We start from the raw sequence: 25,813 nt of genomic DNA, 5'->3' as shown, positions 1-25,813 counted from the left end.
GGACATAGTGGTGGTAGACAAACAGAAGAAGACGGCCGTAGTGATCGATGTAGCGGTTCCGAATGACAGCAATATCAGGAAAAAGGAACACGAGAAGCTGGAGAAATACCAAGGGCTCAGAGAAGAGCTCGAGAGGATGTGGAGGCTGAAGGTAACGGTGGTCCCCGTGGTAATCGGAGCACTAGGCGAGTGGCTCCAGCAGATCCCGGGAACAACAGCGGAGATCTCTGTCCTGAAGAGCGCAGTCCTGGGAACAGCTAAGATACTGCAGGACCCTCAAGCCTCTGGTAGAGGACCCGAGCTTGAATTATAGAGCACCCGCAGGGGCGAGATGGGAATTTTCTTTTTGAATTTATATAATGTGTATAAATATAGTTGCTTTAGTAAACCAGCCTTATAAACACTGAAGCACGCAGCATGAAAGACAACGGGCCTTTCTTAAACTCTTTCTGAAGCTGGATGTTGTGTGTTTGTGGCTGTTTTGACTTTTTAAATCAGGAATGATTTCGCTCGAACAAACGTGCCGGATACACAAACTCTTATCAAGGTTTTGCTGTTACTCAGAGTGAGAAGGACATTTGTTTGAGTGGCAGATTCATTTGTTGTAATGAACTCAGTTCTTTCATTGTTTTCACCATTTCTTTCTTTCTTTTCTTTTTTTTTGGCTCACTACATTTTTACAGCTGGAGCAGAGTTTTTGATGTTGTTCTTTTTTTTGTGGATGTTTGCGTAAATTAAAATTTCATGCTATGCACTTATTATGGTTTGAAAAGGATTGGGATGAGTTCATTGCCAAAATGCTCGCTGTAGTAGAGGTGGTTAAGGAAGATCTGGAGTTTATTTAGCCTGAGCTGGTTTTTGCCCATACAGCACTTGGTATCCTGAGGTTTTTGAGAAAATGTGAGTTTTTGCAATAAGGAACAGAGCTCGGTTTGTTACGGAGCTGGATTTCCTGAAAGCAGTTTCTTTGAAGGACATGACACAGATTTCTCCGTTTGTCTCTCCTGGTGACTCTGTGGTTTCAGTCTTTGGCACATTTGTGTGGCTGTGTTTCACCATCTGATGGATGTTGTTCGGTGATGTGAAGCTTGGTGATTGGTGTGTTTTCTGAATCTCGCTTTGGCCACACAGAAGGGAGAAAACAAGAGGAGAGTGTTTGACTGTCTAAGTTTGGGTTTGGGCAGGCTGTAGTGATGTTAGGAAAGGTCAGATCCTTATTTAGGCACAGGTGGGTCGTATTGGGGTCTTCAATGTTCCAGCTAGCTGAAGTAAGTTTGCCACTATCCATCCATCCATCCATTCGCTTCCGCTTATCCTTTTCAGGGTTGCGGGGGGCGCTGGAGCCTATCCCAGCTTTCATAGGGTGAGAGGCGGGGTACGCCAGTCTGTCGCAGGGCCAACACACAGGGACAGACAACCATTCACACGCACATTCACACCTAGTGGCAATTTGGATTATCCAATTAACCTATCCCCACAAGCTGCATGTCTTTGGACGGTGGGAGGAAGCCGGAGTACCCGGAGGGAACCCACGCAAACACGGGGAGAACATGCAAACTCCACACAGAAAGACCCCGGCCTGATGGAGGAATTGAACTCAGGACCTTCTTGCTGTGCGGCAACAGTGCTAACCACCGTGCCCAAGTTTGCCACTATTTCACCCAAAGCAAAGAAACCATCTCTGAGGTAGCCGTCACATTAACTTGTCCAAACTCTTCTTTTAGCGTCTGCTCTGTGTGTTTGTGGCTCATTTTGATTTCTCTTATATTTTTAAATCTTAACTGGTAGATCTGTTTGCATTATTTCTTCCACTTTATTTTTGGTTCATTTAGTTGACGTTTGAGTTTATGTTTAGAGTGAGGACACCACATCCCTCAGCCGTGTCGCTGGATTCAGTTCCCCTCCTTTTGTTTACTTTGGTAAACGGCCCTGCTGACATGTTTGTTCGTGGTTATTTATTTTTTCCATTTAGCAGACTCTATAGGTATATTTTATGAAATGCATTTTTGCATCGATGTGTCCTCGCTCTCGTAGCAAAGCAAGTGTGCGTGTGTGTGTACGTGTGTTTTCGCCTTCCCCCTGAGTGATGACGGCATAGCGCGGCCTGGAGCGCAGCCAAGTGCTTTCATTCACACATGATTAGATCACTCTGACCTGGATAACACGCAGAGCTCCACACTCGGCAACACGCTGCTGCATAAGCCTTTTGTTTGGCTTTAACAAAATACCTCCCCGGCTTCACTCGCCTCCCAGTCACACCCGAGTGATATTAAAGCGTCAGGACGACAGAGTCGATCCACCGATCCACTTCCCTGTCATCTAAATAACGTGCGTGCCGTTTCCTCACCTGAGCTGCGTCCTTACCCGGCCGTACGTAGACCCCAGAGATTCAGTTTTTACTTGGGTCGTGTTACGTTTGAGTCACAAAACACAGCTTTGTTGTCATTCTTGTGTCTTGTTGTTTTGTTGTTGGCTTGATGCTGTCTGGAGATGTTAGGATGCGTCACTGTGCTAGAAGTTTTTGAAGCGTCTTGAATAGGGCTGCCACAAACCATTATTGTGATAGTCGAATCATTAAAATTTAATAAACTATCATCTTGTCTTTATTTTTAGTTAGCACAGACCTTAAACACTTAAAGCTGTAAGCTAGTGATAGTTATATAAGAGCAGATGCTGCTGGTGCAATAAGCTGTACGTGTTACGTCCATGATCTGACTAGTCGACTTTCACATAATGGTTTGTGGCAGCCCTAATAGACAGATATAGATATAGACAGATATTGTTGTGATTGATAAGTTGTTAGTCCTGTACAGGCTCTTGGTAAATGCATTGAGGAAATCAATGACTGGTTGTGCCACAATTTTCTCCAGCTAAACAGAAACTAAACTGAAGTAATAGTCTTTGGCGCCAAAGAAAAACGATTACAGGTCACCAGAGAACTTCAATCTATACATCTAAAAACCACAAACCAGGAGAGAAATTTGGGTGTAGTGATGGATGCAGACCTAAACTTAGAAAAACACATTAAGACAATAACAAAGTCAGCTTACTATCACCTCAAGAATATTTCAAGGATAAAAGATCTGATGTCTCAACAGGACCTGGAAAAACTAGTCCATGCATTCATCTTTAGTAGGCTTGATTACTGTAACAGCATCTTTACAGGTCTACCTAAAAAATCAGTCAGACAACTACAGCTCATTCAGAACTCTGCTGCTCGAGTCCTCACTAAGACCAAAAGAGTGGACCACATCAGTCCAGCTCTGAGGTCTTTACACTGGCTGCCTGTCCGTCAGAGGATAGACTTTAAAGTTCTGATGCTGGTCTATAAAGCTCTGAATGGTTTAGGACCAAAATACATCAGTGACCTCCTGACCCAGTATGAACCTTCCAGATCCCTCAGGTCATCTGGATCCGGTCTTTTATCAGTTCCCAGAGTCAGAACCAGACACGGAGAAGCTGCATTCAGCTTTTATGCTCCTTATATCTGGAACAAACTCCCAGAAAGCCTCAGATCAGCTGAAACACTCAGTTTATTTAAATCCAGGTTGAAGACTCACCTGTTCTCAGCTGCATTTGAATAAAGCACCAAATCCACACTTTTAAGCTTAAATTTCAAAACTTACACTAACTACTGATTTTATCTATTTCTGATTTTATCTGTTTTGATTTTATATACTGTTGTTTGTTTGTTAATTAGTTAGTTAGTTTATTTGCTTGTTTTAATCAATTTTAAATCATGCTTTTTATTTGTTCTTGTTTCTAATGTCTCTGTAAAGCACTTTGAATCACCTTGTTGTTGAATTGTGCTATACAAATAAACTTGCCTTGCCTTAGTCGTTAGTGCTCGAGTGTGCAGTTTCACAGCATCAAGGTAGTGCTGGTGAAAACTCATCCTGAGACTTCATGATGGGACTTCAGTGAGTGATGGTGGCTGGTTCACGTGTTCTGTGCTGTCCATGGCTCTAAGATACAAAGTTTCTTCCGTTCAGACCAAAGTGTGCTGCTCTCTTCACTGAGTAGGAGGCAGAGGACAGTTAGTGAATGGACTAATACACTCTTTTCTATGAAATTAACAACTTTCTGGTAATTTCAGAGTTGGAATAGCCTTGAATTCAAAAACACGTGCATGGCTTTAAGAGGAAAGCTTTTATTCAGAGCATCAGTACGAGCCAGAATATCCTTCAGCTGTGCTAACAGGCTGGATAAGCCTTTAACACGAACACGTCAGGTTGGGTTAAAAGATGTGCTGCTAGAATACAGTCGAGACATGCGCTGAAAATGTATTCAAAAAATACTTTAATCTTTAAGTTTTATGAGTGTTTGTTTTCATTAATAGCTGATATTTACATTTGTGATAAACTTGATGTTTAATAGAAATGTTTCTTTCTTCAAAAGTGATTTTAAAGCTTTGAGTGGTGTGGATATTCAAACTGTTGTCCTGCACTCACACGTAGAGAGTCGGGAAGCTACAGCGTACCACGAGAACAGACACGTGGATGCTTTAAAAAATATTTTCTTCTGCTTATCTTTCAGAATTTAACATATGATAGTAATGATTATTTAATACATTATAATAGTTGCTCTGGTCATTTTGGTAAATGCCATTTAACACAGTAGAGACACAACAGAGAGACGTGCAGCGCTTTGCGGACGAGCTATTTCAGCCGCTCCTTTGATCGTCACCTTCAGTCTGAAACGGTGGAAGTGTGTCGTCATGACAGCGTCTCTTATCTTTTCCATTCTTTCTTGGCTTCAGTTTCCAGTGTTTGTGCTAAGCTAGCTTAAAAACATCCTGCTGAAAGTTTTAAAGTTATGCTAATGGTATGAAAACTGCAATTTCACAGTGACGTTTTCCTTTTTTATACGTGACAACGGCTCAGTTTGCATCTCCTCCTTTAGCAGTCGACACTACGCCTTCACATTAGCATGTTTTTCTGTATCGAACACGGCATCTTTTTAAGGGATCAGTTAATTACCCTGCCGGGCCTGTCTCTGAAACACCTCTTTGTTGTGCTAATACGCTCTCTATGATAGCATCGCCATCCTTAACCTTCTCCATGTGTACAGATAACCCAGAGGGGGTGGAGTGGTATATGTAGGGTGCTGGGAGTTGGGTAGTGGGGGTCGGAGGGGCGTCGTTGCAGCACGTCCTCCAGCTGTGCCTGTGCGATGACAAGCCCGTCCTCAGCCAGACTAAACAGAACACGCAGCTTCACCTGCAGGGCTTCCTCGATGCCTTTTCCTTTCCTTTCCTTTTTGTGCTTCCTCTTGTCTTGTGACTTTGGTGAGGATTTGGGGCGATGCGGGATCACAGGCACACGTCTGCATTGCAAGCTGTAGTTAAAGCAGCTGCTGTTCCCTGCTGCAGTGCGATTGGTAGGTTGGTCTCTCACCAATGTGCACTGGCCTGGCTGAATGCACTGAACCAGGTTTTTTGTGCCCATAGCAGTTTCAAGGGAGTCATGCTTGATCTTTCTGGGCCACATGGAAACTAGGTCAGTGTGCTGCGCTGTCAGTCATGTCTCACTCGTGTGTGTGTGTGTGTGTGTGTGTGTGTGTGTGTGTGTGTGTGTGTGTGTGCGTGTGCGTGTGCGTGTGCGTGCGTGTGTGCAGAATAAAACTGTAAAATAGGGCTTTTACATAAGGATGGGATGACTTCCACAGATATGCAGTGTTGCTATTATGGAGATTCTCTCAAACTGCAGCACAACTTCCTCAGCCCCCTCCGTACGCTGCCACATAGGGAGTGAGCAAGATAGAAAGAAACAGAGGGTGGGGGGGGATGAAATTCTCATGCTTGGTTCAGATCCCTAAGAATGCTTGGGAAAGCAGGATCTTATTATCACAGCAAATTTGCAATGTGCAGAGTGGAGGAGATTAGATGCGTCTTGCCTTTGAAGTGTATTTTCCAACCATTGTGTGATGGCAAATTCCATCAAGTGTTGGAGGCAGCCATGATAAGAGGCACGGGTTATGAATGCTGCGCCATTAAAAGCTGTCATTTGAGCAATAAGATGAAACACTCCCAAACTCCTGCTAAATGGAAAAAAATCTCGCCTCATTTGGGCTCTGTCATTCATAACTGTCTCAGATACTAAAATAACAAGGTGCCTTGATGGCCTGGATGAATGTGTCAGAGTGTGTGGACTGTGGATTATAGTGTATATAAATGAGTGGGTATTGGCTTGTGAATAGGGGATATTTTCCTCTCAATCAACTCTGTTTATTTATTTATTTGTTTACAAAGGACTGACTGAGGGCTTATGTTTCCAGAGATCCTACTGGACTTTGATCAGGCTGCCTTGGTATGACCTCAACTCTTTGACCTTCACTTTGAGCACTGCGGCGTCCGGGAGTTTGGTGTCAGGACATGCCCAGAGTCACCAAAATAAGTTCCTTCCTCCCAGACGCACTCCTTTGCTCCTCAGGGGCTGCAAAGTGAAACGCTGCCTGAAGGAGCCTGCCTTAGGAGTGATATCAGCCCGGGCCTCAGATACTGTTGCAGCCTCAGACCAAACACAAACAGCACAGAGCTGCAGGAGGTGTCTGAACATGCACGTGTACATACTTCCAGCACAGTTGGTCTACTTTGTCTTTGACATCAAAATTGTGGCGTTCTGAGTTTGCAAAGTGCAGAATAATAATTGATTAAATCCTTTTATTGTTCATTCTTTCAGCTTTTAGCGCTCGCTGGTGGTGATCCTTTAGCTTAGTGGCTGTGAACGATGGATAACTTCTGATTCCCCTGGAAACAAATCTTTTGTATGATTGAAATATTTGATCCAAACTGAAATCTCACAGGAACTGAATGATCAAGTTTTTACAGTTAAGTCTAAGATTTAAAATATAGATTTTAAAAAATGTTCCTCTGTGTACAACCCCAGTAGGTTTTAAAACAAAGAATTTTAAAACAAAATAAGTTTTAAAACAAAAGTTTAGCATCAACATTTTAGGAATTACAGCTGTTTTCGTGAGGCTCAAAAATTAGACAACGTGGCCAAGTGAGGCCTGTCTCCTGATTATTCCAGGACACTTTGGGCAGATGACACATCTGGAGCTGATGCCATGATCCAACTCACGTTCATTATGTTGCCACTGACATCACTGACAATATGATGTCCAAAGAGATGTTGGGGCAACTGAAGGAGGCTGTTATTTAGCTTAAAACCCAAATCAACCTCAGAGAGGCGGAGACAAATCCAAAATCTGCTACCTTCTTTAAAAAGAGGTTTGGAGCGGATAACTGTGCAGCACTGAAAGCTCTGGAAGACCACAGGAAAAACTAAGAAAAACCCCTTTACAACATTTAGCCAAGTCAAGTACAACAACTGCATCTGCTGTGCAACCAGCTCCCAGTTTGGACTCGTTAGACTACTTTCCTTTATGATAAAGCATATAATGGATCAGGTGGCTCATCGTCCTTCCTTAGTTACGCTGCTGGACGCCTAGTAGGGGAGGGGGGAAAAATCGATACTGTGTAGTATCGTGATATTTTGTTTGCTAATAATGTATCGATACAGGGACGGCAGAAATCGATATTTTGTTACAAAAAAGGTTTTTTTGCTCTGACTTCAGAGCATGTTGATCCTTTTTCTGAGCAAGAATCCTGACATTCCTTCACTGTCCAAATGTGTTTAACTTGTTTTATGGCAGCAATAAACATGAGTGTTTACTTATTTTAATTTAAGACATGTTTTATTTTAATTCAGTTTAAAACTTTTTTATTTAATGTAAAATTATATTTTGTTTTAATTTACTTTCAAATTCTTCAGTTGCTGAAGGGGCTGCATAGTTTTCATATTGCATAGTTCAGAATAGCTGTAATTGTACCAGATGGTTGCATTCAGTTAAGTTGGACTAGACTGTAATACAAACCGTTCAGTTTGTCAACAATAAAACTGACTGAGAGAAAGACTGAGTGTGAGACTTTGATATTAGATAAAATGAATATTGATAAAGTTTACCTTTATGTACAGAATCTGAATATCGCAAAATATTTAAAAAAATTGCAATAATATCGTATCGTGCGTTAAGTATTGTGATAATATCGTGGGATGTATGGTGATTCCCACCTCTAATGCCTAGCCTGCTGGATGCTTCCCATGAAGCATTCAAAAAGTGCTTTGAGGGCTCAGGTAGAGTAGAAGAGCACGATACTCACCATCTTCAAGTCTGACGTGAACAATTCAGCGTCACGTGTGATGTCAGAGGACTTCACACACACTCAAATAACAACGTTTAAAAATCAGTGGTGGATGAAAACTAGGATTGAGAATTCATAAGAATTTAGCAATTCCATTATCGATATCACTTCCTTATCAGTTAGGTTCCTTATCGATTCTCATTGGCTCTTCTATGAGCATCACCAAGTATCATGTCAATTCATTGCCTGCTGTATGGCCAAAGCTTTGTTCATGTTGAGGTCATTACTCAAAGAAGTCAGAATTACACATGTTACACAGAACACTTTTCCTAAAAGTAATGCAGTACGCTACTTAATTACTTCCAAGAGAAAGTAATTGATTATATCACTCGTTATTTTACTGTCATGTTTCTCTTCATAGAACATAAAGCCGACAGCTTGAAAACCAGCACAGACTTTACAACGACCCCCACAGCGCTGTTCTACTCTGAGCGCTCAAAGCTTTAGACAACTTTATACAGTCACACAAGCACTTTTTCTGAGCTGTTAAGTGCTTAACTATCTAACATTCATACACATGGGTTAGTGCCTTGCCCAAGGATATTTGGCATGCAGACTGGAGCAGCCTGCGATCGACCCACCAACCTTCCACTTAGTAGCTGACCTGCTCTGCCTCTGAGCTACAATCACTCCATGATTCTACTTTAGAATCATGAACGGGTAGAAACACATGATGTTTTCATACCTGTTGAAGTTCAGGATCTGGCTGCCTGGCTGAGGTCGGGGTTCACTCTGGGTTCTTGTTTAGCTTAGCGTTAGCATGCTCTCTGTGCAGGTGCTTGCAAAGAGCCAAAGTTGTGTTAGCAACATATTGCAGTTTATTGTCTCGGATGCTTGGATTCTGTTTTTTATGCAACAAAAGTAAAAGTAACGTGCACGTGCATGCTTTACACCGCGTTCCAAATTATTATGCAAATGATATTTTTCTCAGATTTTCCTAAATAGTCGATTCAAATGACAGTCGGCATAGTTTTGCAGTCATCAGCCATTAGAGTATAATTCATATGTTACTCATCAAAGCTGCCAATGAAAACAGTATGTTTGTCAAAGATAAAAAACTTAAAACGCTCTGTTCCAAATTATTACACACACAGAGTTTCAAAACATTTTATAGGTTGTAGAGAATTGAAAATGGTCATTTGTTAAATTTGCAGCATTAGGGGAACATATTCACTGAAATCAAAAACATCTAAACAGGTCAACTTGCATATTAACACAGGACCCCTTTTACAATTCTTGCATCCATGGAACTTGTGAGTCTTTGGAAAGTTTCTGCTTGAATGTCTTTGCAGGATGTCAGAATAGCCTCCCGGAGCTGCTGTTTGGATGTGAACGGCCTCCCACCCTCTTATTTGTTTGCTTGAGGATGCTCCAAAGGTTCCCAATAGGATTGAGGTTAGGGAAGAATGGGGACCACACCATGAGTTCCTCTCCTTTTATGCCGATAGCAGCCAATGATGCAGAGGTGTTCCTTGTAGCATGAGGTGGTGCATTGTCTTGCATGAAGATTGTTGTGTTGCAGAAGGCACAGTTCTTCTCTTTCTACCATGGAAGAAAGTGGTCAGTCAGAAACTCCACATACCTTGCAGAGGTCATTTTTACACCTTCAGGGACCCTAAAGAGGCCAACGAGCTCTCTCCCCGTGATTCTGGCTCAAACATGACTCCACCACCTCACTGCTGATGTTGCCGCCTTGTTGGGACATGGTGGCCGTCCACCAACCATCCAGGGCTGCATCCATCTGGACCATCCAGGGCTGCGCTGCACTCATCAGTGAACAACACTGTTTGAAAATGAGTCTTCTTGTAGTTCTGGGCCCACTGCAGCCGTTTCTGCTTGTGAGCATTGGTTAGAGGTGGTTTATGCACAACTGCAGGTCTCTGGAGGATCCTACAGCTTGATGTTTGCAGCAGCTTCACATATGTGTTTGCTGCTTTGTGATGGCCTTTTAGCAGCTGCTCTCTTAATCGGATGTATTTGTCTGAAACCTTCATCATTGTGCCTTTACCTGCACGAACCCGTGTGTGCTCTGACTCAGCCACAAATCTCTTACATTATGGTGATCACGCTTAAGTTTTCGTGAAATATCTGAGGTTTTCATTACGTGTCCAAGGCATTCAACTATTTCATGCTTTTCAGCAGCAGAGATCATTTTTCATTCCTATATTGCTTGAAAACTGTGACCTGCTTAATAATGTGGAACATCCTTCTTTAGTAGTTTGTCCTTTAATTGGGCTCACCTGGCAAACTAATGCTACAGGTGTCTGAGATTGTTTTCAGTGATACAAAGAGTCCCGAGACACAATTTCATCCATGGGTTTAATTGAAAAACAACTTATTTCATCTGTATGACACTTAAACACAATAATAATTAGGAACGCGGTGTAGACTGTGACGCTGTTCCTGCAACACACAACTGAAATCAGCTGATTGTAGCGCAGCTGCAAGAACTGATAGGCAGGCTCAATAGTCAGGTTGACTAACAATTGTAGGGAATTGGACTTCCACTTAATTCCCATTCCTAATGAAAGCCAGTGTTGAAATCTTTTATTTAAATTGTCGTATCTGTGGAGGAGGTCAGGAGAGAGGTGCAGCAGGGAGTGTCTGCAGCCCTGTCACAGTGTGGGGTTTCAGTTCTGTGTGAAGATCCTCTGTCACTAAGTTGCAAAGATTGTTTAACATTTGCTTTAAAAAAATCTATTTTTGCACATCAAAATCCATGTTTGTGCTGTTTCTTCACATACTGTGTGTATGTATAATGTGTGCTGCAGGGTCCTCCCCCTACTCTGACTGTGAGCTGCACATGTGTGACACACTGTGTCTCTTCATTGAAAGTTCAAATTGACTTGATCAAAGTAACCCGATACTATGAAGACTACGTATGTTGGTGTGGCCTCAACCGAAGCCTCAGAAAAGAGTACTCCCCCACATACTTGTGCTAAAATATTGAGGTGGTTTTTGGGGAAACCTTCCCACCGAGCTCAGCTTCGGTATTTTTAGACTAAGTAGAGGTCTGAGAAACAACACTCGCGATCCCCCACCCTTCTCCTTTTTCCCGTTTCTCGTCTCTGGAGGGACTCGTCTGTTCCCTGCTGGATGTTTTTCTTTCTAAGCGGATGAATATGAGGATGATGTATAGAGTTTCCTCAACCATGTGGTGTAAATACGGTGTCTGCATCATTAAAGGCTTTATGAACTGTTTTCTGTTTTAATGTCTCCACACTGACAGCTAACGGATTTGTCCCAGGTGTCTCCATCGCTGCTCCCATATGTGTGCGTATGGAAAAATGGCCCGTTCCTTCTGTTTTCTTGTTGAAGTGGAACTATCGCAGTGCTGTATGCACATCCGAGGGCCCGCATGCACAGAATAATTCATTTGATGCTTTGATACGCAATAATGGACCCAGTAAGGTATTATTCATACGCCCCAGATCTCTTTGGAGAGTATGGCTTCTACAAAGTGTCCCGCTATCTTTCTGAGTGCCCCCCTCCCCTCTTTTAAGACTCTCTCGTCATTTATTATTTAAATCCCTCCATAATTCATCCAGCGCCCGCCAATACCCCCTTCTTTGCTCATTCTTCATTTAGTGCAAATTAGCACCAGCTCTGAATGTGCATTTGTGGAAAAGCAAACGGAAAGAAATGGCAGCGGGTCGGTCCGGTGGATACAACTCGATGCTTATTTCCTCAGTCCTGCCTGTGATGTGATGCCATGTGACATATTGAGTCTAATTTGTAGCCTAAAGAAGCAAACAGCTGTGGCCTATTTTGTTTAGCTGTTGTTCGGGTGATGTCACCATTTGTGCCTCGTAAGGCTGCCTTGCTTTTGGCAGTTGGTGTGAAGATGTCAGGAGAATTTTGTTAAGCTGCTGATGAAGAGGACAGGGGTTGTGTAGCCTTTAGATAAATCGGATAAGTCAACCAAGGCGGTTGTGTGGAGTTTGGAAGACATCTATTAACCAGTGTCACAGATTCACACACACATTGTTGCTATATTTTCCTATGTTGGACCGTTGGGACGTTCATAGAAGCCACAACAGTTTTAGCCCAGGAGGCTGCTGCTGGCATATAAACGTGGACGACCACGAAACTGAAGCTAACCCGAGCCAGCCTTCACGTCTGTGACCCCGATGCTGTTGTCGTTTACTTTCACTAAACAAACGAACCACTCAAAACTCCTGCAGCTGTTTAGCACCCACAATACTTCCTGTTTAGAAAGTTCTAGGTAGCGTGTATAATGAGCTCATCAGCAAAACTAGAAACACTTTTGGACACTGCTGTCATTTTGCAGTTAATTTCTGGTGGAGCGACATCAGAGACTGCGCTGCATGCAGTGGTGAACTCACGATATACTGTATATTTTTGGTCTCCACCTAACCAAAATAAACTGTTTACGGCAATATTTTTTCATGGTTCTGATGTCACTGTAGTGACTTTAATTTCTTAAAGTTCTCTCTTTGTCTTATATTTAATATAACCACACTACGGACAGAGACGCACCTGTTTTTATGCGTTGTCGTTAGCAACAACGACAGCAAAACCATCGCGTGTCCGCTGGTTTAGTTTCCACATTAACCTTTCACAATAAAGTTCAAGATCCTGTTGAGACTTTTCAAAATAAACTGAATCACGTGAAAGAGGCAGAGTGTTTACGGATGAGAATTAAAAAAGAGCCGCCAGGTGCTAAAAAAGAAACCTTAGACTCAAACGTTAGAGCAGGCTTTTCCCCGCAGCACGCCGTGTAAGAAATGCTCACAAAGAAAACGGCGCCGTTACAACTTACGTCTAAAAATGTATCGTTTCATGCATCGTTAAAACAGCGGTCCCCAACCCCCGGGCCTCGGACCGGTACCGGTCCGTGAGAGTTGAGGCTCAGGTGTGAAATGTCTGGTTTTCAGGGTTTCTATCGGTTGTCAGAGTTATTTTGTTATCGTTTTTATCGTTTACTCGGTTTTCCTGGGTCTTTTCACGTGTGCTATGAATAAATCTTCTTTTTTTCGGTCCCGGTACTAGTTTTATTTTGTTGTATTTATCCGCGACACCTTAAAGGCCGGTCCGTGAAAATATTGTCGGGCATAAACCGGTCGTGGCGCAAAAAAGGTTGGAGACCGCTGTGTTAAAACCCTCGACTCCAGCTACACGACGCCCAGCTGGAAACACTTCACCAAGTCGAGCTGCCCGAGATTCACAGAATTTACAGAAAATGTTACATTCTTGTGATTTATATGGTTATTGGGACGATAGATGTCTTATATCAGGATATGAGATTTTGGTCATATCGCACAGCCCTAGGTGACTGTTGCTGTAAATTATAAAATCGTATTTAAAGGTTGAAATGAACACTGAGCAGTATCAGAGCCAGGGCTGCACATCAGTTGATTATTGAAGAATGTGAATAATAGTTTAAGGGGATCTTAAACGTGGTATCACAGCGTTTAACTGATTGTGTTTCATTTGCTCGCAGAGAAATGAAGAGTCTGTTTTGTTGTAGTAGTTTCATTTTAATGGAAAGAGACAATATCGATCAAAGATCCAGAATTTAAAAAAACTTCTGGACAAACTTTAAATCATTATTTCCGTCTCTGCACTGAAGCACATGTGTGACTTAACTGCACAGCAGCGAACTGCTGAACTGGGTTCAATATTCATACCTGCTCCTTCCTCCTGTGCAGGTCTCAGCACGTCAGCCTGCGTCCCTGCTTAGACATAACATTACTGCTGAAAAAGCCGACAGTCTCACTGCCTAAATATGCACTGACGGTCTATATCTGTTGATCATGCATATTGATAAGAGTTTTGTTTTCTGTGTCCACAGATGCAGTCGGGGAAAATAACCTGGGTAAGTGGAACATTTTGGGAGAATTCAGATACGCTGTACTGAAAGTTACTGTAAAGATGACACGTCAAATATCAAACGACTGAAATACTGTGGTTGGTTTTTCCACTCCTACTGCCAGTGTTATTACTACAGCCAGCATTAATGCTGGTACTAGTATTGATACGTGGCATTAATTCACCTTATACAGCACACATCGTGTTGGACCGTGTAGCTGCCTTAAATAATAATTTTCAATAAAGTCGTCCAGTTACTCTTTTCTAGCCTTTGGTGTCACGTCTGCCCGGTGACACATTCACCGGCTCACACTCTTCTGTTAGTATTATTGGACATTAACTCAGCTCAGACTCAGGTACCTGGTCCATGCTGGTACCTGGTCTCACTTTGCTGAGATGTCCAACACTGATCAGTGTAGAGCTCTGTCACTTTCTCTCTTTGGTTATTTATTTGAGAAAAGATCACAATTAATTTTGAAGTGAACATTTCCTTAATGAGAGATGTGAGTTTGCTGTTTTTGAACGACGTCACGTTGGACTACAAAAAGAGAGACTGATGCAGAATGTAGAGTTTTTAACATCACATGGATTTCTAAATATGTGTTTATTTAAATCAGAGGTAAATGTGCTCAGTTATGGGAGAGCAGCCATGTTTAAAAATTACGATTTGAATGGTCATTATGTAACTATGAGACATGCACAGAAACGCTGGCTGATGCAGAACAGGAAGAGACGTCTGAGCTTTTGACCGAGCGTTACATCCAAGAATGGAGCAGCCACAAAAACAATAAAACATTTTGTAAATGGGAGTTAATCAAAGAGTCGGCCACGCTTATATAGCCTGTGCAAAATAAACATTTGAGAATATGCCGTGCAAACTGTAATAAGACGTAGACGGGACTGTGGGAAATGTGGAGCTTAGTCGAAAAACAATGTGGACAAATTTGACTTGTTCTCCTTGACTGTGGACGAGAGCTGAGATGCTGGTGACGCAGCCCAGGTCACCTCTGCATGTCAGATATTGAAGAGTTTAACGTTGCAGAAGAGCTAGCAGCAATGCTCCGAAAGGAGGATGACAAGGAGTGATTTGGGAATAAAGGAAAACTGCAGATGAAGAATTTGAACTGCAAGCAAACTAGCATAGCGCTTTGTATAAAAATAGGATTCGTTTTTGTTTAAATGTTAAATAATGATAACGTGATGGCCTGTTTCACATTTTCATCGCCTAATTGTAACGTCTACTCTTCTGCTTCTACTAAGCAGTTTATAAAGAGATAAACGGAATGGAGTCCAGCTGATTGGTGCCACAACTGTACCAATCAGGTCCAAACTGATCCAAAGCAAAGGCCAGCACAGGCGGGGTGGGGGGCGGAGACCAGTGTCAGGGGTGAATTGTGACAGAAGGATGGCAGCAAGAGTGAAGGAGAAACCTGCTGTGATAGATGGTCCTAACAAAGACACGGAGCTGCCCGGGAGGAGGTCCATGCTCATGGATTGGTGTGGTACAAGAGGAGGCTGGAGATGACGTAAGAGGACGTACCGTATTTTCCGGACCATAAGGCGCGCTGTCGATGAACGGGTCTGTTCATACATAAGGCACCCTGGATTAAAAGGCGCATGAAGTGAAACCAAACAGTCAGATAAGTCAAACACTGCTCAACTCATTCTTCTTGCTTCCTCCACTTCCGTACCATCGATTCATTAATGTTGAGCTAGCGAGCTAACTTCCTGCTAACTTCTAACTCCGTTGAATTTAATAAATCTGTTTTCATGGATGCCTGGATGTTAAACTTCATTGTTACACCTGGTAAAGCAGCAACGCTGATCATTTTATTACAGATGGAAGACTTTAGACAGTTTGTAACTCTCAGTGATGCTGCAGCGTTCGTTTGACTTTAGGACCTGAAGCAGACGGAGTTTAGGACCCAGACTCCTGACTACAGCAGCCGTAATGCTCCGACTATCCAGCAAGTGGTGCGGCTTCGTAGTTTAGCAAAGTCGTACCAAAATAGTTTTGGACAGATTTCTGAGCGCCGTGTAGCACATAAAATCAGCTCAGTGAGCACAACCAGAAGTCATACATATGGAGCACCGGATTATAAGGTACACAAGCTCATATGTATAAGGTACACTGTCGATTTGTGAGAGAATTAAAGGCTTTCAAGTTCACCTTATAGCGCGGAAAATACAGTACATAGAAAATAAACAAATAAAAAAGAAATACATATAGAAAATGAATCAAAGACAATAAAAACTCACATAATGTAAAATACATATACATACTCCCATTAAGCTGTGTCTAAAAATACATAAAATAAAAAAGCAAAATTCAATTGTAGTAATAATGTCAAGTACAGCTTTATGTGAAATGCAGATGTTTCTTGACAGCTATAGTGTAAAGTACCAGGAAATAGACCTGCTCAAAGCTCAGTTACCTGAGTGGTTACTATCCTCTGTGGGTCACATATGCTGTGGGTTTGGCCCTTACTTCATTTAACTAACTCAGACTTTTAAAACCATCTTTGCATGAGAGGATTCACATTCATCAGCACTCAGTGGTGACACGTACAACATGGGACGTCTGTGATCGTAAATTCACAGAAGGTTATGCACATTATGTAATGTGTGGTGTGTCAGAGCTGCAGGTACAGCTATTTAAATATTAAAAGCGTCACTTCAGACCTCTTCTGTGCAAGTAGGCAGCAAAGTGGAGCTAACTTTGGCATCTGGAGGAGCAGCATTAGCACAAAGCAGCTGAATATTCGGTTAGTTGGGAAGAGGAGTTCAGCTTTCCATATGTAAGAGCACAGTCTTGGTACTGATCAGCCGTCCATGTGCTCATGAACAGCTGATTATATCCCTGAACTAAGAAGCATGCTGATGATGACATGTGTCCAGTGTCTAAAGGACTTTAGAGTTGGTCACTGCTATACTTGTGTGTAGTTTGCTAGTAACAGCACCTACTTCCAGCACGCTGTGTCCACACTGCTGCTGTTTAGGAAACATCCACTGGTTTGTAGTTGCAGGTTGGCTTTGGTTAGGTTTCTCAGATTAGATCATGGTTCTAGCTCAAATCCAGCCTTTCAATTACATTATCCATTTCTTAGAAAGCATGTCTGCCAAAAAAAGCACACGAACAACAATGTTTACTGCCGGTACAAGTTCCCATCACGTCCCCTGGGAGCTGCATGCAGAGCTCCTAAAGGCCGAGGTGAGGCGCAGCCAGCCCGTTGCCTCTTTGTCTCCACGCTGAATCCAGCGAGACCGGCGTCTCCTGGTGTCTCTGCCTTTCTGATTAGAGAGCTCCTTGGGGAGTAATGACAGAATTGTGCTCCTGTCAGTTCCTGCTGCTCAGAGTGGGCTAATAGTCATGTTAGCGCATGCAGCATGTCATTAGCTCTGCGCTAGTAGCCCAACGAGGGGCGAGTCTGTCATTTTGAGGCTAAATCACAGGGCGGGTAGGCCGGAGATCAGTCACAGCGGTTCTCTGTAGCTCCAGTGTTTCCGCCCACCCTCCTCTGCCTCGCTTAATATGCACCGACTTACACATACTGTATTAACTCTGAGGAATTACTGCGACGTGGGCTGGAGAAGGCAAATGGAAGTCAAAGAGAGCCACTCTGATGGCTGCTGATACAGCGATCATTCAATCAAAATCCTAATTTGAAACACACTGCTTATTTCTGACTGTGATTGGATGATTCATGGTTATCACTCGGATGATTAGCAGGCTTGCGTAGCATCTATCAGAGCATGGGCTAATCTGCTTTGATTATTAGCCTCTAAGCCTTCCTTCCACGCTGGGCTTGTCGGGTACGGAGTGATGAGAAATTGCGCTCTCCTCGTGTTTGTATTAATCTATCTGCGCTCACTCGCCAAACTGATAATTGCACGGCCCAGGCTTCAGATCAGCCCCTCCCCCGAGGAATGTTTTCCTGTAGCCTTAAACATGCAAACATTCCTTTGCACTCGTGTGTAACGTTCCAGCGTATCAATCAGTTTTTAGATAAAATTTGCACATTCTTACCGTGACAAACAAAATCTCCACCCCTGTTGGGTTACATTAGTTTCAGGTGTTTGGGTTTGTTCTGCCCGAGGGATGCTAGTCTGGTTTGGCTCTTCCCCTCTGCGGTTTCTACTGACCATCAGTGGACGTGTGCACCGTCAAACCTGAAGAAAGTCTGCTGACGCTTCAGCGTGCAAATCAGCCGTCTGCATGGAGCGTCTGTTACATGTATGTATGCCATGGCAGAATGCTTCTGTGCACAATAAAAACTTCTGCACATTTTCCAGCTCATTGGTCACAGTGGGCTTTTAATGCTAAGCACAACTTGCCCCGCAGCTGAAACTTTATGGGGAATAAGCTGAGCATGATATATTTAAAAAAACGTTGAAGCCCGTGGCTCCATAAGAAGATAAGAAGTGGATCTGTTTTTTGATCCACGTGAGGCAGATCTTAGCAAAGCTGTGGGTTGATCCGTGAGTCTGTGGGACGAGCTGATAATTGCGAGCGAGCGTGACCGTGTTATACAACACGCGCGCATCTTCACTCGGCGCCGTGACCTTCTCCGCTGAGATTTGCGTCCGCCTAACTGCCCTTTTGCTGGGGCATGTTGTGTAAGTGAAGGGGCCACGACGTGAATAACATTGGTATTTGTGCAACTTCCTGTGCTGAGTGGAGAACTAACTGGAGCAGGAGAATGGCGCTGTTCGGCGAGGTTCACGGCTGTTATTCCTACAGGCCATGAGCGTGAAAGCAGCTAATGACATCTGACAGTTCTGGAGCAAGAAGAGGAGGGCTGGACAGAAGGGGGTGGGGGGAGGTTGGTGGGGTTAAGAGATAGAGGGGGTGGCTGTGGGAGAGTATGGGGGGGTGAGAGAAATAAGGGATGAGCTCGGTGTGGACAAAGCAGGGATGAGGGATACGGGAGGGGAAGGGCTAAAGAGGCGAAACTGTTGGGACCTATTGTTAGCCACTGTAGAGGACGGCCTCCCAGTGCCGCCACTGTGGGCTTTTACCTCTATCAGCATGAGATGTCCAAATATTCTGCCCAGATGTCGTCCAGACCTCAGAGCTGAAGGTTGCCAGTCTTTAAATCTTCGATGTCCACATCCAGACTCCTCCCTGAGTTCATGCAATGGCTGCCATTTTGAAATGTGCCTTTGAGGGAATTCCAGAAACGCTCTCAAAGCATCCAACACGCTTACGTCCTCGCAGATATGTTTAGCCCCCCGCCTCCTCCAAAAATACCCCCCAAAAATCACCAAAGTGAGTTACCAAACCCCAAAACAGACAAAAGATTGGGTGTAGAGGTGGGGGGTGAGGATTGGGGCGTGACAGATGGAGGGAAGAGGGAGACGAGTTGGGATCCCACTGTAACGTGACAGACCCCCGTCCCACCCGAGCTTCAGCAACACTGCTTTTGAAGAAGGCGTAGCAGGCGTCCTGCTGCCAGACTCACCTGTGAACCCGACATCTTATTGTCTCGTCCTCCTTCAAAATAAAGGCGTGAGGTTTACGTCTGCTCGCCGCTTCGTGGCATTCAGACAGACACGTGTCTGCGTTCGAGTTGCACGGCGGGTGTTGGGTGCCCCCAGCTGTTTTGTACAGGCTGCGTGTCAGTGAAGTCTGGGGTGGGGTCTCCACTCGAAACCCCGACTGTAGGTTGTACGTTTGGGCTTGTCTGCATTGGTTTGAGCTGTGTGAGTATTTTTATTTTGCTAAGCTTTCACAAAGCTGCTACAGAGAACTGTGAAAATCATTTTCAGTCTCCAAAGCAAACGAATTATGTAAACGGGCTTTTGACAGCCTCGTACAAATATCTGTACTTTGATCCAAAGCAGTCGTCCACCAGTGGAAAAGAAAGCGCTTCTGGTAAGAGAAAGCAAACATCAAAGGTGGCGCTGGCTGTTTGGCTGTGGATGAGACGAGCAGGCGAAGCAGCCCTCGGCACCCTCGAAGCTGCTGGCCCACATCTATACATTGTGATGGCTGCGGTCACACGCTGCTCTGCAGATTGTTGATATCTGTGAGTGAACAAGTCACCTCATGCTGCTGACTTATCGGGCTCTTTGTCTCCTGAGCTCAGAGGGGCTCTGGGTCTGTGTGTGACCACCCTCTGCTGGGGGATTGTGGTACAGCACCTCCATCACCACTATAGCCTGACGATGGTGTGATGGTGCGACAGAATGTTTTGTTTTAACGAGGTAACATCTTTCAGTGCTTTGGTGAAATGATACACACGTGTGCTTTGTTTCCCACTGGGCTTAAAGGCAGCATGAAACCAAAGTTTGGCACTAAGCTGGGATTGAACACTTCATGCAGCTGCTTGCATGAACGCTGTCCTTCAAAATATTCCACAGTGTATTAACAACGGGAACAAGTGACTGTGTGGTTACCAAGGTTACTGCTGTAATGTAAAACAACATCATTGGCATCGTCACTGCTTGTGTCTTAAGGCAAGCGATCACATTAGTTACTCCTGATGTATATGTATGTAAACATGATGGCAGAACAAAATCAGAAGAAGAGAATCTGTAATAACTGCTCACAGCATGCTGATATCACATGTGCTTTACAGCAGAACACACAGCAGCTGAGTTTCACACCGGGAAGGATTAACATGTAATTTTAATGACTTTGCTATCAAATTATTGCCAACTCATCAAAACAGAGAGAGAGAGGGCGTCGGTCAAACAGGGGTGTGTTGTCACTTCTGGGAAACTCACTGTGGAAAAAATCAACAGGGCATGGGGGGGGAGTCCCTCCTCCTCCTCCTGTCCTCAAGCTTGTGACGAAGCCATGATTTCACCTTTGACCTTTTGTCATGCTGACTTGGCCCACTGTTCCCACAGCTTGAGCATGAAAACTGGTCAATATTCATTGTTTCAAAAGCTAAATGAAGGAAGAGCAGACTGGTGATTAGGTTTTTGGTTTCACGTGACATAAAAAGACTGAGTGAGCACTCGCTGTGAGTGCCTTTGATTTTTTTAATTTAAACTTTACAGAGTTAAAAATGTTACAGAAACTCTAAGTGTCCCGTGACAAACACTTAAGGTCACCTGAAGGAACAGAAACGGCTGCAGCACTCTGTCAAAATATAAGCTAATAAATATAAAGAGTCACATGTCGTGTTAATAGGCTTGTTCAAAGGGCAGGCAGTTCAGAAAGCAGTTTCATTTCATGGTGTACTTTTGTTTTAATTATATAAAAAATTAAAACGTCAAAGATGAAGCAGCTTGAATCAGTCTGCAGAAATGCTGAGTGCCTTGCTGGGTTACATGCAGTCTGCTGTTCCTCTGCACGTCTGTCTTTAGCCACGTGCAGCTGTCCTGTCAATATGTTAACATCAGCCGTGCCCACACAGTGATGGCACCAAAGGAAACCACGAAGCTTCATATTTATGAGTCATCCTGGGTAATGATTAAGATCAGCCTCCATCAACATGACTGCGTCTTTTTGAAATTCTGGGTTACTTTGTTCTAGTAAGCTGACTTTTAGCAGAAAGTAGAATTACATGAATGAACAGCTTCTCGTATAAAGTAACTGTTAGACATTGAACTTTGATGTTTTAACCTTCCATGTGTTTAATGACAGGTTGGCATAATGATGGAAACGCCTACTTTGCCTTCCCGGTGCAAGAATATCTGAATATGTGTGTGAAACAGAGGTGTTGCACTTCACCTTGCTTGAACGTTAAAGGCTCCTCCTGTGTGTAACGGGCACATTGCAGCTCTGAGTTTGAGACCATTAAATGCCAACATCAGGGTTTAGTCTCTGACAGTTCAACAGCTTGTTGTGCAGTTGCTGGTGCATCCATCCAGCAGTCCTACAGAGAGATTTCTATTAAAGCAGAGCTACAGAGAGACCACAGGCCAGTGTTAGTGGGGTATTTTAATCGGGATCAAAGGAATTCTGGGAAACTGGTCACAGATGAGGTAGCGGATGAGGAGAGTATTAAAACACTCGATCTTCAGGTGGGCAGGAAGAAGATCTGCACTGAAGGTTATGCTGTTGTTTGACATGCAGCCTCATTTGGACTTGTTGGAGTGAGTGTTAGTGTTACAGCCAGTAATATTACTGTTAGATGGATGTGTGAAAGGCTGTGAGATACTGAGCTCAAATCACACTGGGATTCTTTGTTTTCCTCCTGGCTGCAGGCAGATGTTACGCAACCTGCTGGCTTTTTCTTTTATTGTCTTATTGTTTCTTTTGCCACATTTTTGATTCATTATTTGCTTTGTTTTTATATGATTTTACTTAATTTATATTTAATTTACTACTAAAAACTGACCCGTGGTTTAGACGTTTTAATGCAAGGAAGCAAACTAAAGCTAAGCAGAGCGTGGTGACTGCACAGGAATGGACGCACAGCGATGTGGCAACCAGAGCTCGAGGAATGTCAGCAACCTGGAGCAACGACTGGAAAAACACCGAGTTACTCAGAGTGGGAAAGGCCCAAGTTAATGTTATGTGAAATAAGTAAGATGTAAATGTAAAATAAGCCAGAGAAAGTGGCTGCTAAACATTTATCGCAGGCAGAGCTGACCTGAAGATGGTCTGGACGTCATCATCTGTCATTTTCCTGTGATTTGAAGTCAAATATTTAAAATGTGACTTTCAGCTTTCATTCACAGTGTTAACAAGAATATTCCCGTTTATGAATGACAGCTGTTTTTATACATCGTCAGTCGTTTTCAGAAGCCCAAACATAACTGGGAGAACTGGTTGCAGCTCTGGGGCTGGCCCTGCTTTGTTGTTTAATGCTTTACATTATGACTTGATTTTCTTCCCCACGTTGCTTCCATAAACAGATCCCATGAGATGGTTTATATTAGCATCAACATACACTGATCATGCTAATGTCGATGCAAACAGCATGAAATTAGCATGTTTCGTATTTTGTGAGCTGCATTCTGCGCTTTAGTCAAATTGAATGTGATGAGCCCCACGCTGTCCAAACCCCGGACTACACTCTGACCAGCAGATGAGTCGACCTGTTTTTATATGGCTGAAATATTTAGAAATGGATGTAAAATAAATTGCAAACATAACTCTATTCATGACGACTGGCTTGTGTGATTGGCTGTTTTTGGGCTCGCTCAGTGAAATCTGGAGACCAGGTCACCTCAGTTTTACCGTTTCTGCCTTTGGAGTGTCCAGCGAGAGAGCAGCCGCATGGATCCACTCATCACCCGGTGATTACCCCCACACTGGTATTAATCATGAATATAAGCGTCTATTCCACTGGCTTCCAAGGTTTTTCAGCCTCCTATAGAAAATGAACTCCTTGTTATCACATGGAGATCTGACTGACCGAAGGTTACACTGAGACTGATTCATATTTAATAAGAAAGCCAACAAACCATCAGCAGTTCGGCTCGTCTGTCAGTACAATATTACAGTATTAGTAGTGTTAGAAACCCAGATGTTGATGATCTGAACATCAGGAAACGTTGGCTGTAATCTGACACTGTCCTTATAGAACAGTAAACCTGAGGTGACCTGTTTTTAAACGTTATTATTGAATACATCGAGACGAAGCGCTGTTATTCAGCCTTTTGTGTCAGGTGTGTGGGTCCAAAATAAAATTGTGTGTAACTCGTGAAAATCCCACCCTTGATGTGGTCTCATTCATGTGCGACCAAAAGACGCATGGATTTACCAAAACACAAGAGAAGGCTTTTATTTGGCCTCTGAACATTCATCATTGAGAACAACTTTGCTCTTAGGAGGAGTTTGTGAGGGTTTCCGTGCTGGCCTTTGGCAGGGGGAGGCGGCTCGTTCCAGGTTTCAGTCCGTAGATCAGCACCTGAAAGCTCTGAAGGGAAAAGAATGAAAGCTAAGTGTTAACAACAGTCAGAAACAAAGAGCTGTGGGTTTACCCGTCTGTGTTTCAGTGTAGAGCTCAAATGCTAGAATGGATGGATGCTGCCGATTGCTTTGGGAAATGGTGTGTATGTTTGCAGGAGAGCGAGAGCCGTGCCGCCTGTTTTTCTTGAAGCTCTTTGTCTGAAGAGTGGAGAGGTTTGTGACAGTGTGGAGAGGGGGAAGGGAGCTCAACCAGAGCAATGCCCTTTGTTACCCAAATGTTCAGGGAAATCCAGCAAACAAGCCACAAAACGGCTCTTTCCAGCTGACTTTGTAGCACATCAGCGTTTAGGAACAGAACTTTGATTTGTTTTCAAAATGTTATGCAAACATACAGCATTTTAGCCTCTCATGAAACATGCAGTTGTGATACTAAGAACTTGTCTTTTTCATCATGTGAAAATCATGCATAACCCATGCATAGTGTTTGATGATTTGATTGTTTCCCCTGGTCTCAGAGCTGTGAGAGGAAGCCTGATATCGACATCCTTTGACCCTACACTGCAAGCTTCCACACATTCACTGGCTGCTGACTGCATTGACCCGACGTGAAGTCAAAGTTAGATTTCATACAGTGACAGCATAGCCAACAGCCCAGGGCCAGGATAGAGAACAGGCCTCCCATCTTCTCACATACATCTTATATACATACTCTGACTTTAGCTGTAGTAAGTTGAAGCGTGAGTCTATTACATGTGACATCGTTTTATAGTAAGTATTTATGGCACAGTGTGTGATGACAACACTTTGTGTCCTAATGCCGCAGACAAAAGCAGGAAGATCTTTGATTTTAGCTATGCTGTTATGCAGCCGTAGCCAAGGTAACTGCCTCCTCTGAGTTAGGTGTGTAACCTGGCAACAGCTCTGACATGTAACAGTAAGTGTACTGTGATAATGAAGCACCATTATGACAGCGCTGTGATCCTGTGAACACATTTATTGAAGTGTTGCTGAAGATGATAGTTTTCCTTCATCCAGCTGCTGCCCAACCTGTGCATTGTTGCCTTTGCAACCGTGGCTGCTCGTATATCGCTTCAGTTTTATCTTCATAGTGCACATAAGCAGCTGACTTGGCAAGAGTGGGAAGGAAAAACTCCAAAACAGACTCATTAAAGGAAGTGTTTGAGGCTGCTGAACAAAAGAGTACAGGCAGTGCAGGACTTAACAACGTGAGACTTAAACTGTATTTGCAACAACAGAAATACTAAATACTCTGTAATAGTGGATTCACAAAAGCTCTTTAAGAGCACGTCTGTGTAAAGACTCAGATTGTTATCAAAGAAAGTTGATAACACTAAATAAATCACTAAACCCTTCCTCAGATCACCTGTTCAAGTTTGTAGCTGCACCCATGCACTGTCAGTTTAACACAGGCTCAAAGGTAAAGTTAAATAAGTGCACATGCAGACAAACCCTTCTTACTACACTTATTATGTACCGCAACTTTAACCTCGACTCAGATCAGACATGGGAGACAGGGGCGTGTTTGCTATTTGCCCTATGAGCAACAGACATGTTGCGTTTGTGTCTCAGCAGTGAGCCTGTGAGGTGTTCAGTAGGCAAAGAGTGAAACTGCATCACGGATGCATCACAAAAGCTACACAACTGTCAAAGGTGCACATGTGATACAGGCACTTCTAATGTTTTGCATGTCTGTGTTCGTTTGGCTGTGCAGTCAGTCTGTGCTCGGTTCCACTCGGTGTGATTTGAGTTATATATTTAATAAAAATGTGAGCGTGGCGCACGTTCAGTGCCAAGCAGCATAGATATGTGTGGTCTGTGTCAAAGACAGTCTGGACCTCTGAGGGGCAGAAAAAGCAGAAACTGCTAAATAAAAAAAGAATAAATAAGATCTAAAAACACATTTTTGCTGATTATTATTTATCTGTTTAAGAAAAGAGATT

The 25,813-nt window shown here is 43.3% G+C and overlaps 1 protein-coding gene across 2 annotated transcripts in view; it reads left to right on the top strand.

The window, feature by feature from the left end:
- The window catches only part of nr6a1a (nuclear receptor subfamily 6, group A, member 1a), a 118,339-nt gene that overhangs the window by 58,079 nt on the left and 34,447 nt on the right, over positions 1–25,813 (top strand). For both annotated transcript variants that reach the window (XM_005733610.1, XM_005733609.1), the window contains exon 3: positions 14,022–14,045. In XM_005733610.1, coding sequence (XP_005733667.1) covers positions 14,022–14,045 — 24 coding nt within the window. The remainder of the gene's footprint in view (positions 1–14,021; positions 14,046–25,813) is intronic.

Source organism: Pundamilia nyererei, unplaced genomic scaffold (genome assembly GCF_000239375.1).
Source record: "Pundamilia nyererei isolate P.nyererei 1_Seehausen unplaced genomic scaffold, PunNye1.0 scaffold00053, whole genome shotgun sequence".
NCBI lineage: Eukaryota > Metazoa > Chordata > Actinopteri > Cichliformes > Cichlidae > Pundamilia > Pundamilia nyererei.
The sequence above is the reverse complement of the archived record's forward strand: the minus strand, read 5'-3'. Positions and strand labels throughout refer to the sequence as shown.